The sequence below is a fragment of the Mercenaria mercenaria genome, chromosome 1 (assembly GCF_021730395.1).
Source record: "Mercenaria mercenaria strain notata chromosome 1, MADL_Memer_1, whole genome shotgun sequence".
Lineage (NCBI taxonomy): Eukaryota > Metazoa > Mollusca > Bivalvia > Venerida > Veneridae > Mercenaria > Mercenaria mercenaria.
The window spans coordinates 97,979,906-97,994,053 of record NC_069361.1 but is presented as its reverse complement, the minus strand read 5'-3'; the positions used below and the strand labels follow the sequence as shown (position 1 = coordinate 97,994,053).

The following is a 14,148-nucleotide window of genomic DNA, read 5'->3' as shown; positions in this document are numbered from 1 at the left end:
TCTATTTTTAGACCTACTGACCTAGTTTCTGACCGCACGTGACCCACTTTCGAACTTGACCTAGATATCATCAAGATGAACATTCAGACCAACTTTCATACAGATCCCATGAAAAATATGGCCTTTAGAGAGGTCACAAGGTTTTTCTATTAATTGACCTACTGACCTAGATTTTGATGGCACATGACCCAGTTTCGAACTTGACCTAGATATCATCAAGGTGAACGTTCTGACCAATTTTCATGAAGATCTTGTGAAATATATGGCCTCTAGAGAGGTCACAAGGTTTTTCTATTTTTATACCTACTGACCTAGTTTTTGATGACACGTGACCCAGTTTCAAACTTAACCTAGATATCATCAAGGTGAACATTCTGACCAATTTTCATGAAGATCTTGTGAAATATATGGCCTCTAGAGAGGTCACAAGGTTTTTCTATTTTTAGATCTACTGACCTAGTTTTTGAAGGCACGTGACCCAGTTTCAAACTTGACCTAGATATCATCAAGATGAACATTCTGACCAACTTTCATAAAGATCCCATGAAAAATGTGACCTCTAGAGTGGTCACAAACAAAAGTTTACGGAGGGACGGACGACGGACACCGCGCGATCACAAAAGCTCACCTTGTCACTTTGTGACAGGTGACCTAACAAAGTCCCATAACTCTGCAAATTTTTTTTCTGAAAGAACCTAACATGCCCCATACACAACTACTGTTGTTACTGATCACTTGTGTGAAGTTTCATTAAATTGTGTCAAGGGGATGAGGAGAGATGGTGCGCACAAGATTGTGTCTATGTATAAAGTATAGTAACAAAAAAACAAAGTCCCATAACTCTGCAAATTTTTTTTCTAAAAGAACCTAACATGCTCCATGCACAACTACTGTTGGTACTGATCACTTGTGTGAAGTTTCATTAAATTGTGTCAAGGGGATGAGGGGAGGATGGTGCGCACAAGATTGTGTCTATGTATATAGTATAGTAACAAAAAAACAGTCCCATAACTCTGCAAATTTTTTTTCTAAAAGAACCTAACATGCCCCATGCACAACTACTGTTGGTACTGATCACTTGTGTGAAGTTTCATTAAATTCTGTCAAGGGGATAAGGAGAGATGGTGCGCACAAGATTGCGTCTACGGACAGACAACCTGAAACCAGTATACCCCCTCTTACAACTTTGTTGTCGGGGGGTACAACAAAACTGTAAAACATACAGTTGAAACTCGGTATCACAAATTCCAAGTGATCAAGCGTTTTACTTTGAGATAAGGGAAATTTGACTTTTGTGCACATGTTTTCGGGTTGGGACTTAAAAATGTCTTCAATAGCTGGAATTTTGAGATCGGACTTTCCAAGATACCGAGTTTCAACTGAATATTATGCATGATTCATTAATATGTGAAACTATGGCTCTATTTTCATGGTGTTCTTTAAAAAAAAGAAATGGCATTTTTCAATCAAATAACATTTTTTCCCCTTAAAAACATCTGTTCTGCAGAAGAACACACATTTAAAGTATACAAACATTTAAAAAGTAACAACAGATGATCTAGATTTCTGTTTAAGAGACAATCATAGAGCAAAAAATGTTGGTTTCTGTGATATCCAATAGTGTTCCATAACAGTTCTGCCCGATAAGGATGCTTCTATAACTGATGTAAGTTTACAAAAGATAATTATTTTACATTTGCCAAAACCAAAAATTTAAAAGTAACTATTTGTCTGATTTTATATACATGTACAAATGTGCTGTGAAATATAAATAATACTGTAACAGTTATATTCACAGGTAACTAATTTTCATGCATTTGGTAGCAGTGTAAATTCACTAAAATTAGATCCCTACTAAAAATGAAAATTCCTGTTTTTTGTTGTTTGGGGTTTAACATTGCACGGACACAATTATAGGTCATATGGCGACTTTCTAGCTTTGATGGTGGAGAATGACCTCAGGTGTCCATCCGTGCATTATTTCATCACGGTCAGGCACCTGGGTAGAACCACCGACCTTCTGTAAGCAAACTTGATGGCTTCCTCACATGAAGAATTTAGCACCCCAAGTGAGGCATGAACCCACATCGGTAAGGGGCAAGTGATTTGACGTCAAGGACCTTTAAACTTTGAAAATCACAAATTAAAACCCCTATGAAATAGCTGTTTTAGTCGAAACTGCTAAATTTTACATTGACAAATTAAGTGACCAGTATTAGCTAATTTAGATAGCTGCAATTGTTCCTGGAACATAAACAACATACAAGTATCTTGGCAGTCTTTTAATTCCAAAATCTATGTTCACAAGTATAAAATCTTGGCACATAAATAATGGTAAATACAATATTAAAATCAAACAATTACAGAACATGGGCATTAGTCATACAAGTATACAGTTGTAGTAACCAATAAATTAAAACAAGCAGTAAAACATTTGTATAACATATTATGATAACTGCAAAATTATGTGATATTGCTGATGAAATAAAATTTGGAAAATGACATACTAATACAAAACAAGAGGGCCATAATGGCCCTATATTGCTCACCTGTTATCATTGCACTTCAGGACAAGAAGGTCAAAAAATTGTAATCAAGATCAATCAAAAGAATCATGAGTAAATATAGTTAAAATTTTCTTTAAGGTACAGATATGTCAAAATACACCTAAAAATTGGAGGTACCATCCATGTTGTATACCACAGAAAAGTGGTCACGGTTTTTCTCTACGGCCAATAATAAAGAAGTTACTAAATAAGCTATTATAGTAACATAAAATAAAGTAACCCCTGGGGCTGGGTCAATCTGACCCTGGGGGTCAAGATTTGAACATTTTTTTGTAGAGGTCCACTAGGCAATGCTACATGTCAAATATCTAAGCTCTTCTGGATTATTTTTTTAGAAAATTTTGAAGATTTTTCTATGTACAATCAAGTAACCCCATGGGGTGGGGTCATAATTTGAAAAATTATGTAGAAGTCTACTAGGCAATGCTACATGTCAAATATCTAAGACCTAGGCCTTCTGGTTTATTTTTAGAATTTTTTTAAAGATTTTCCTATGTAAAATCAAGTGACCCCTGGGGCGGGGTCAATTTTAACCCCGGGGGACATAATTTGAACAAATTTTGTAGAGGTCCACTAGGCAATGCTACAAGTGAAATATCTAAGCTCTAGGCCTTCAGGTTTATTTTTAGAAAATTTTTGAAGATTTTCCTATGTAAAATCAAGTGACCCCTGGGGCGGGGTCAATTTTGACCCAGGAGGTCATGATTTGAACAAATGTTGTAGAGGTCTACTAGGCAATGCTACATGTGAAATATCTAAGCTCTAGGCCTTCAGGTTTATTTTTAGAAAATTTTTGAAGACTTTCCTATGTAAAATCAATTGACCCCTGGGGGTGGGGTCAATTTTGACCAGGAGGTCATGATTTGAACAATGGTTTTGTAGAGGTCACTAGGCAATGAATGTGAAATATCTAAGCTCTAGGCCTTCGTTTATTTTTAGAATTTTTGAAGATTTCCTATGTAAATCAAGGACCCTGGAGGGGTCATTTGATCGGGTCATGATTTGAAAAATTTTAGTAGAGGTCCACTAGCAATGTACAAGTCAAATATCTAAGCTCTAGGGCTTCCGGTTTTTCGAAGAGATTTTTAAAGATTTCCTATGTAAATCAAGTGACCCTGGGGCGGGGTCAATTTTGACCCCGGGGTCATGATTTGAACAAAATTGGTAGAGATCCACTAGGCAATGCTTCACACCAAATATCTAAGCTCTAGAGCTTCTGGTTTTTGAGAAGAAGATTTTTAAAGTTTTTCCTTTTGGTTGCCATGGCAACCAGAGTTCTGCATGGAATTCAATTCTTTGAACAGTTTTGAAAGGGGGCCATCCAAGGATCATTTCAGTGAAGTTTGGTGTAATTCTGCCCAGTGGTTTTCAAGAAGAAGATTTTTTTAGATATTGTTGACGAACGACGCACCATGCACTACGCACGACAGACATCAAGTGGTCACAATAGCTCACCTTGTCACTTCATGACAGGTGAGCTAAAAAGACAATTTTTTCTGACTTCAGTTGCCTACACAGCAAGTCTGGCTTAATGGTAACTTGCTTGCACTGACTTTAACATACACCAGGATACATATAACTTCGGATTTATTTGAAATTATATACATCTAACATTATACTACTGTATTTGAAATCTAGCTCTACAAGTGCTCACTTAGTTACAGATTTTCACTGATGAAGATTAAATGCATAGAGAAAATATATACATATACAAAATTTGAAGTTTTCCAGAGCATTTTGTTAGACCTGTTGATTTTTTATTTTCAGGATCAGTGGGTACCGGTATATTCTTATTTCTACTACTGAGAATAAATACAAACATTACTAGCTACTTAATATACTACCAGTACCATCATACTTTCTGAACAACTAAAACATTATATGTGATACTGGTCCTTTGTTCACAAAACATTTTTAGTCTCAGCTGAGTTTGATAACGAAACTTAATTTGTCATTATATCTAAATAGCATGTTTAAAACTAAATTTTAAGTTAATAACTATTTTCAAGTGGCTATTCAGTATTGATGGTCAGTCTCAGTTGAAATTTAACCTTGAAGTTTTAGTAAAATTGATATTAAAATTTCAGACTCAAATTCAGCTGAGACTGAAAAATGTTGTGTGAACACGGGGCCTGGTTATCAAGCTATTATCACAGTAACCGATCTACACTAAAAATACTATAGTCTCTGTACTATTTTTTCATATTTTTGCATTTATAGCTCATACATGGAGGCTATTTGTTTGTTTCATTGTAAGATTGAAACATCTTTCACGAGTGAACTCCAGATGCAGTATTTTCACGAGTGACAAGCCATTGGCGAAAATGTGAAATATGGTGTTCTAGAGTGAAAAATATTTTGATATTACACGTAATACAAACAATTTTTCTTTTTATTTCCTGTTTTGACTAAATTTACACATTTTATAGTTTCTTACCAGTGATAATAAAGCTGAAATTTCAAAATACCAGATATATTTTGATAATCCAATGTTTACATGTAATAGATAATTATAATACACCTGTTTAAAACAGATATTAAACTACCACACATTAGCAGTATAATCAACACAACACACAGTACAAGAAATTACAGCATTTAGGTTTTTCCTTGCAGGGACAACAAATGCTGCGTGCATAAGCTGTTTGAACAAACATAATCATTTTATATCCATCACAATAACTTTACATAAGCGTGTTTACTGGTCATTCCAGTATGCAAAGGGTTATCGTTTTACATTGCATCCCTTACAATATCCATTACTGTAACACAAGCACCTTTGCTGAACACCTCTGAAAAGTCAGATGCAACAAAAATAATTCTCATTAGAAAATTTCTATCAATCCATCTACAATCAAACATGTTAAAACACTTCTAGTACTTTCTGCATTCATTTATCTTGCTTAGCTTTTATGTAAGAATTTTGAGAAGCTAACATATAATTTAAACCTATACAATCTCTGAAACTAGTGCAAGCAAAAAATAGAAACCAAAATAATTTCCTTGTAGGTTCATCTTTCATCAATAATGGCATCATAAAATGATCTACTGGTATTCTACCAGAAAAAAAAAACAACTCTATATTCACCATCACATGGTTTGAAAACACTGTTATCAAGTCAAAAGTTTTCACATTTAATACTTCCTGGTACAGATTGTTTCAAGTATGTGCAATAATTAGGTTATTTAACATTGTTCTGTACAATATGGAGACATATTTGGATGAGTACCCAGCTGAGAAAACCATATTGGACGAGCCGCTAGGCGAGTCCAATATGGTTTTCCCAGCTGGGTACGAGTCCAAATATATCTCCATATTGTATATCTCGTATTGCACAGTACAATATTAAAATTGATAACCTTTTTATTCTATATCTATTTTATTTTAGTTTAAATTAAAAATGATTCACTGAATATTGTAGCTATTTCTGCCTTTTCTTGATATATAATCCTGATTTCAAGATGCATAATCAAACTCTGTAAATAGAGCGCCTACTTCACTCGATTTACATTCGGAACATTTTCATGCGTTTCGAGCTTTATTGTATGTTTAACATGGGACTGTTGAACCGCCCAAATATGGAAAAAAATACAGGTTATTTTGTACGCACATGCGTCCAATACAGTAATATATTGTATGGTCACGTGTTTCAAAGAAACCTTCACGATTGGATAGATAAAATAGATATAGAATAATGTAAGTTTACAACTACATGTATATACAAACTGGCATTATGATCATGTGAGTATATGAACCGTTTAGCTTGCATGTAATGGATTTATATTGGCAATGATTTTACAAAAAAAAAACAGTATGTTACAAAAATAATTAAACATTGATATGGTCAAACAATCCATTGTCATCTGCTTGCTCCAGAAGACCACAAAATAACGTAGATTCAACCTGAAAAGTATAAATAAAAATTTGAACAGAACAAGCAAATTCGATGAACTGGTATCCCCCACCGAAAGGGTTTGTGGTGAGGAATGGCAAAAAATATATATGGCAAAAAGTTATCGATGTTACTAGGAAGCAAATAATTTCATTAGTCAAAATGAATTTAACAGAAAACAAATGTTTAACTAGAGCTGCTTTTGAGAAAAGCGAATGTCTCCCACAACTGCCTAGTCATCTAAATAGCAAGTCAGTCTTTATATACTGTTTACTCACTACAATTCAATTTGTGAAGATCGGATGAGAAATGTTCGACTTAGAGTGGGGACAAGAGCAAAAAGGCCGATTTTTTGGTAATTCAAGGGCCGTAACTCCAAAATGCCTGAACCGATTTGGCTAGTTATCGAACTTGGCCAAGGTCTTATGGTCAAACACATTTTGTTCAAGTTTGGTGAAGATCGGATGAGAAATGTTCGACTTAAGAGTGCAGACAAGAGTAAAAAGGCCGATTTTCGGTAATTCATGGGCCGTAACTCCAAAATGCCTGGATTGATTTGGCTAGTTATCAAACTCGGCAGAGGTCTCATGGTCAAACACATTTTGTTCATGTTTGGTGAAGATCGGATGAGAAATCTTCGACTTAGAGTGCAGACAACAGTAAAAAGGCTGATTTTTGGTAATTCAAAGGCCGTAACTCCAATATGCCTAGACCGATTTGGCTAGTTATCGAACTTGGCTGAGGTCTTATGGTCAAACACATTTTGTTCAAGTTTGGTGAAGATTGGATGAGAAATGTTTGACTTGGAGTGCGGACAAGAGTAAAAAGGCCGATTTTTCTTAATTCAAGGGCCGTAACTCCAATATGCCTGGACCGATTTGGCTAGTTTTTGAACTTGGCTGAGGTCTTATGGTCAAACACATTTTGTTAAAGTTTGGTGAAGATCAGATGAGAAATGTTTGACTTAGAGTGCGGACAAGCTTTGTGACAGACAGACACACAGACAGACACACACACACAGAGACTGGAGTAAATCAATATGTCTCCCACACCACTGTGTGGTGAGAGACATAATTAAAGAGTACATAATAAATGTATGATACTTTGATCCTGACTAAAGAATTTATTTTAAATGGAATATGCTTACTGTAATAAGCTTAGCTTTTAAAAATAAATGCAGTTAATTGAAATGTGAGCTTGAAGTTTAACTGGAACGAAATATTGTCTTTGAGTGGTTTGGCACCAAGTGTTGCTGTTTAACATGTACATTTGAACTTAAAAGAACAGAATGATGTCCTTAAGAGAACAAAATCAAGTAAGATATCTTGAACATGGCTGGGGGCAAGGTTGGTGCATGTTGAAGGTTTGAACATTTAAAAAAACAAGAGCTGTCTCCATAGGATGACACATGCCCCCGATGGCACTTTGAATGAATAGTTATGGCCGATGTTAGAGTTTAGGACCTTTGACCTACGGACCTGGGTCTTGTGCGTGACACGTCGTCTTACTGTGGTACACATTCATGCCCAATAATTTTAAAATCCATGCATGAATGACAAAGATATGGACCGGACACGCCAATCAATGCACTATCATGAAATATGACCTTTAACGTCTAAGTGTGACCTTGACCTTTAAGCTACGGACCTGGGTCTTGTGCATGACACGTCGTCTTACTGTGGTACACATTCATGCCTAGTTATTTGAAATCCATCCATGGATGACAAAGATATGGACCGGACACGAATGCACTCACATCACTGAAATATGGAAACTATTTAACATCTAAAGTGTGGGGACCTTGATTTGAGCTACGGGACCGTGGGTCTTGGCGCGCGGGGACACTCGTCTTACTGTTGGTACACATTCATGCCAAGGTTTTTGATATCCATCATGGTGACAAAGGATATGGACCGGGGCACGAATGGACTATTCATGAAAAATGACCTTTAATGTCTATGTGTGACATTGACCTTTGAGTTACGGACCTAGTTTTGCGCCGAACACTCGTCTTACTGGTTAACATTTCATGCAAGTTATTTGAAATCATCCATCGATGCAAAGATTATGGACCGGACACTGAAAAATTGCGGGCCTAGGTACTGGACAGATCTGACGACGACAGACTTCAAAACCTTCGGGGGCATAAAAAAAGGAATGGAAAATTTATATATTTATAGTTTATATATATATTTTTTTTTGGGGGGGGGGGGGGGGGGGGGGGTGGGGGGGGGGGTGGAATGGGTGAGGAAACAAAACTTCACATGTTGATTATAAATATTGATGAAAAATTAAAAATTAAAAAAACAAGAGGGCCAAGATGGCCCTAGGTCGCTCACCTAAGAAACACTCCATAACAGTGTAAAACATGTTTGACCTAGTGATTTCATGGAAACAAATATTCTGACCAATTTTCATTAAGATTGGACCAAAAAATTGGTCTCTTGCGATTAAAACAAGCATTTTCTTAGATATGACCTAGTTTTTGACCCTAGATGACCCATGTTCAAACTCGACCTAGATTTTATCAGGCAATCATTCTGACCAAAATTCATGAAGATCAATGAAAAATACAGCCTCTATCACATACAGAAGTTTTTTCCTTGATTTGACCAAGTGACCTAGTTTTTGACCTCAGATGATCCATATTCAAATTCGACCTAGATTTCATTAAGGCAATCAACCCGACCAAATTTCATAAATATCAACTGAAAAAAACAGTCTCTATCGTATACACAAGATTTTTCTTTAATTTGACCTAGTGACCTAGTTTTTGACCTCAGATAACCCATATTCAAAACCGACCTAGTTTTCATCAAGGCAATCACTCTGACCAAATTTCATGAAGATCAATTGAAAAATACATCCTCTATTGCATACACAATGTTTTTCTTCGATTTGACCTAGTTTTTGACCCAGATGACCCATTTTCGAAATCAGCCTAGATTTTATCAAGGTAATCATTCTGGCTAAATTTCATGAAGATCAGTTGAAAAATACAGCCTCTATTGCATACACAAGGTTTTTCTTTGATTTGACCTAGTGACCTAGTTTTTGACCCGAGATGACCCATTTTCGAACTTGGTCTAAATTTCATCAAGGCAATCATTCTGACCAAAATTCATGAAGATCAATTGAAAAATACAGCCTCTATCGCATACACAAGGTTTTTACGTGATATGACCTAGTGACCTAGTTTTTGACCCCAGATGACCCATTTTCGAACTCGGCCTAGATTTCATCAAGGTTATCATTCTGACCAAAATTCATGAAGATCAATTGAAAAATACTGCCTCTATCGCATACACAAGGTTTTTCTTTGATTTGACCTAGTGACCTAGTTTTTGACCCGAGATGACCCATTTTCGAACTCGGCCTAGATTTCATCAAGGCAATCATTCTGACCAAAATTCATGAAGATCAATTGAAAAATACAGCCTCTATCGCATACACAAGGTTTCTCTTTGATTTGACCTAGTGACCTAGTTTTTGACCCGAGATGACCCATTTTCGAACTCGGCTAGATTTCATCAAAGTTATCATTCTGACCAATATTCATGAAGAAGAATTGAAAAATACAGCCTCTATTGCATACACAAGGTTTTTCTTTGATTTGACCTAGTGACCTAGTTTTGACCGAGATGACCCATTTTCGAACTCGGCTTAGATTTTATCAAGGTTATCATTCTGACAATATTCATGAAGATTAATTGAAAAATACCACCTCTATCGCATACACAAGGTTTTTCTTTGATTTGACCTAGTGACCTAGTTTTTGACCGAGATGACCATTTTCGAACTCGGCCTAGATTTCATCAAAGTTATCATTCTGACCAATATTCATGAAGAAGAAATGAAAAATACAGTCTCTATTGCATTCACAAGGTTTTTCTTTGATTTGACCTAGTGACCTAGTTTTTGACCCCAGATGACCCATTTTCGAACTCGGCCTAGATTTCATCAAGGTTATCATTCTGACTAATATTCATGAAGATTAATTGAAAAATACAGCCTCTATCGCATACACAAGCTAAATGTTGACAGACGACAGACGACAGACGCCAGACGACAGACGACAGACGACGGACGACGGACGCCGGACATTGAGCGATCAGAAAAACTCACCTGAGCATTGCTCAGGTGAGCTAAAAATTGGGGTGAAGTGGGGGGTGGGCAGAAGATGCATGAACGGTGGCAGGCATGACTGGGTGGAGGGGTGACTTGGAAGAACGGTACAACTTGCATGTTGATAAATATTCATGGAAGGTTTTTTTTTTTTTGGTTTTTTTTTTTTTGGGGGGGGGGGGGGGAGGGGGGGGGGGTGTGACCAAGGTAAGGGGGTGACCAGGTGTGGGTGCACAATGTTCATAATAAATGTTCATGGAAAAGAATGAAAGAAATTCAATGAAATTCTACCAAATGTACAAATATGTGGATTTTCATACAAGTAAGGGGCAATAACTCTGAAGTTACAAAGGAAATCCGAACGACATTGTGTGTGCACAACCACATTATGGTGCTCTAAATTCTGTTAAAGTTTCATAGTTCAAGGTCAAATATATCAAAAGTTATGATGCAGAAATTGCCATATTTATAGTACCCTAATATAGTTAACACTAAAAACTTCTAAGGGCCATAACTCTGGTGTTACTTGGGCAATCTGACTGAAACTTGATGGGCCCCATAACCTTATAGTGGTGGACATGTATATGAAGTTTGTTTGAAAAAAATCTTAAATAAGGAATGATTTTTTTTTTTTGGGGGGGGGGGGGGGGGGGGGGGGGGGGGGGGGGGGGGGGGGTGTGTGAACAAGGTAAGGGGGTGACCAGGTGTGGGTACACAACTTCACATGTTTACAATAAATGTTCATGGAAAAAAATGAAAGAAATTTAATGAAATTCTACCTAATGGTAAGTTTGTTATGTACAAATATGTGGATTTTTATACAATAAATGGTCAATAACTCTTAAGTTACAAAACAAATCCAAACAAAATTGTGTGTACACAACCACATTATGGTGATCTAAATTCTATTTAAGTTTCATAGTTCTAGGTCAAATATATCAAAAGTTATTATGCAGAAATTGCCTTATTTATAGTTCCCTATATAGTTAACATTAGAAACTTCTAAGGGCCATAACTCTGGTGTTACTAGGGCAATCTGACTGAAACTTGACAGGCCGCATAAACTCATAGTGTTGAACATGTATATGAAGTTATTTAAATATTCTCAACCACTTCCTAGATATAGACATTCAGACATTTATAGTACCCTATATAGTTAACACTAAAAACTTCTAAGGGCCATAACTCTGGTGTTACTTGGGCAATCTGACTGAAACTTGACGGGCCACATATCCTCATAGTGGTGAATATGTATATAAAGTTTTATATAAATATTCCCAACCACTTCCTAGATATAGCTCCGGACGGATGGTAGGACGGACGGATGGAAAGACGGACGGACCTTCCTACATATGGATACTTATGTGCCTACTCTTTTGTTCTCTCTATTGTTCTTTTAGCCACGTAAGAGAAAAATAGCCACATAAAAGCCTTACGGAATGAATGACATCAAAGAAAAAGTACAGTTACCTATTGTTCCTATAGCCACCTAAGTATGCAAATGTGAGCTCGGAAGGACGGACGGACAACGCCAAAACTATATCCCTCCGACTTTCGTCGGGGGATAATAAGGTATATGAAATAATAAGTTCATAAAAAGCTCTTTGCATTTCACAGGAATAGTAAGTCGATACTGACAAGTTTTATTTCTAAATAAATTTATGCTAGAAAAGATAGTGTCATATCTTCTTGAGTGGAGTAACGGACCATGCATCCTCTATAAAAATGATGAAATGACTAAGGTAGGCTGTAACTAAAACTTAGTAGTTTATTAATAATTTTGTCCTCTGATTCCTTAAATACTGTCTGGATGCACTAATAAACAGGAAATAAAGTATACTTACACCTAACACATATTCACAAGGAGATGGCTCTACCAGGTAGATGGCAACAGCATGAGGTTGTTTCTGATTTTGTAAACATCTGAAATAATTGGCTACAAGTTATCATCACATAAAAAACAAGTGTCTCTAAAAATAGATCTTGACAGGAACAACTTTAAAAATATTTCATATTGTTGTAGCAAGCAAATGGTTGTAGCAAGCAAATGCCAACATCACTATCTTGGGAGAGATCATCTATTTCTGGTAGTAATACAACTGATATGTAAAAGAAGTTCAGGAAGGTGTATAACGGAGTAGCCATTACAGTACATCCATCTGTGCACCTGTGGTAAATCTTGAAACGATAGGTGGATAGTTTATTTTTGGTTCATAGCTACTGTAAACCTAGAAATGTTCGCGGATACTATATTTCGCGATTTTCAAAACATGAACATTTTTGCGGATACAAATCTTCGCGAAATCATATCCATCGCGAATCCCGCGAATATGAAGTTGCAAGTGAACATATTCAGTATAATAAGGTAAGTATCACTGCATATAGCCGTTTTCCATTATGTATATAAATATATGATATCATACTGCTTATGTTTCCCGCTATTGTGGGACTTATGCATTTATTGTAAATAAAATCTTGAAATCAAATCATTTATAGTATTCTCGAAAACATTCAGTTTTATTGTACCCTTCAATTATAAATGCACCCTAATCCTTTTCATCCATATCAACAGTTATTCACACCTCCAATTATTGACAGTCAGTAAATTGCTGTTATTACACTGTCACTTGTTTGCCATTTAAATAGGCGATTAATCCACACTTAGCAGAAATAGACACAATATTTTACTTACCGGTACAAATAATATATCGTATTGGCTGCCGACTGCAAATTGCATGTATATGTTGTTCGATAGATGCATATTGTTTTTGTTTTTATCCCCTGTTTGCCTTACGGATCGATATTGAAAATGCTGTTGCTTCATAAATAAGTAAATTGTAAATCAATTGAACTAATGTGGATTTGTGCACTCATGTTATACAATTACGGTACTAGAATATGAATTATTAATATCCAGGTATGTGTAAACACAGAACCATTTTATAGCGATCTATATAAGCTGAAGCTAGAATCTTTCGCGTTTTTGTTAGAACAGAGCTTTTCGCGGCTATTTAATTTCACGGAAATATACTACCCGTGAAAGGCGCTAATTTAAAAAGCGCGAAAACAATTCTAGGTTTACAGTATATGGTGATAAAATACAGGTCACAGGAGATTTTGATTACATTCCACTTATTTTTGCCAGAACTATGACTGCTTTTTGATTTTTGGATTATAAAATACAGAACAAGTTTGATTTTGATGGTTACAATGCATCCAATTTTGGCAGAGTTATGGTCCCTTTTCAACTTAAAATTTGGTTGTCCGTTCAATAACTGTTGAACAGGGGAATGGATTGAACTCATTACTCCCTCTTAAAGATGTGCCACAAAATAACTGTATTCTTTTGTCTTTCCATAAGAGTTTAGACCACACTTTGTTTCTACAATGTAAGATAGTTATTATTCTACTCTTTTTATACTGAAGAGAGAATGATGGAATAAATTTGCAGATGAAGTTGTAAAAACATATTAGTTTCGGGAAGGCCTAAATAATCCAGCTGTCATCATGTAGAATAGCTGTATTATACCATTATTATCAGAATGATTTGCACAAAGTTCATG

General features: G+C 35.9%; 1 protein-coding gene across 2 annotated transcripts in view; it reads right to left on the bottom strand.

Annotated features, from left to right (window-relative positions):
* Positions 1-3,686: 3,686 nt before the first annotated feature.
* The window catches only part of LOC123529374 (endoplasmic reticulum lectin 1-like), a 33,228-nt gene continuing 22,766 nt past the window's right edge, over positions 3,687-14,148 (bottom strand). For both annotated transcript variants that reach the window (XM_045309687.2, XM_053518174.1), the window contains 2 exons: positions 12,430-12,508; positions 3,687-6,471 (listed from right to left, as the gene is read on the bottom strand). In XM_045309687.2, coding sequence (XP_045165622.2) covers positions 6,397-6,471; positions 12,430-12,508 — 154 coding nt within the window. In that variant the 3' untranslated portion in view covers positions 3,687-6,396. The remainder of the gene's footprint in view (positions 6,472-12,429; positions 12,509-14,148) is intronic.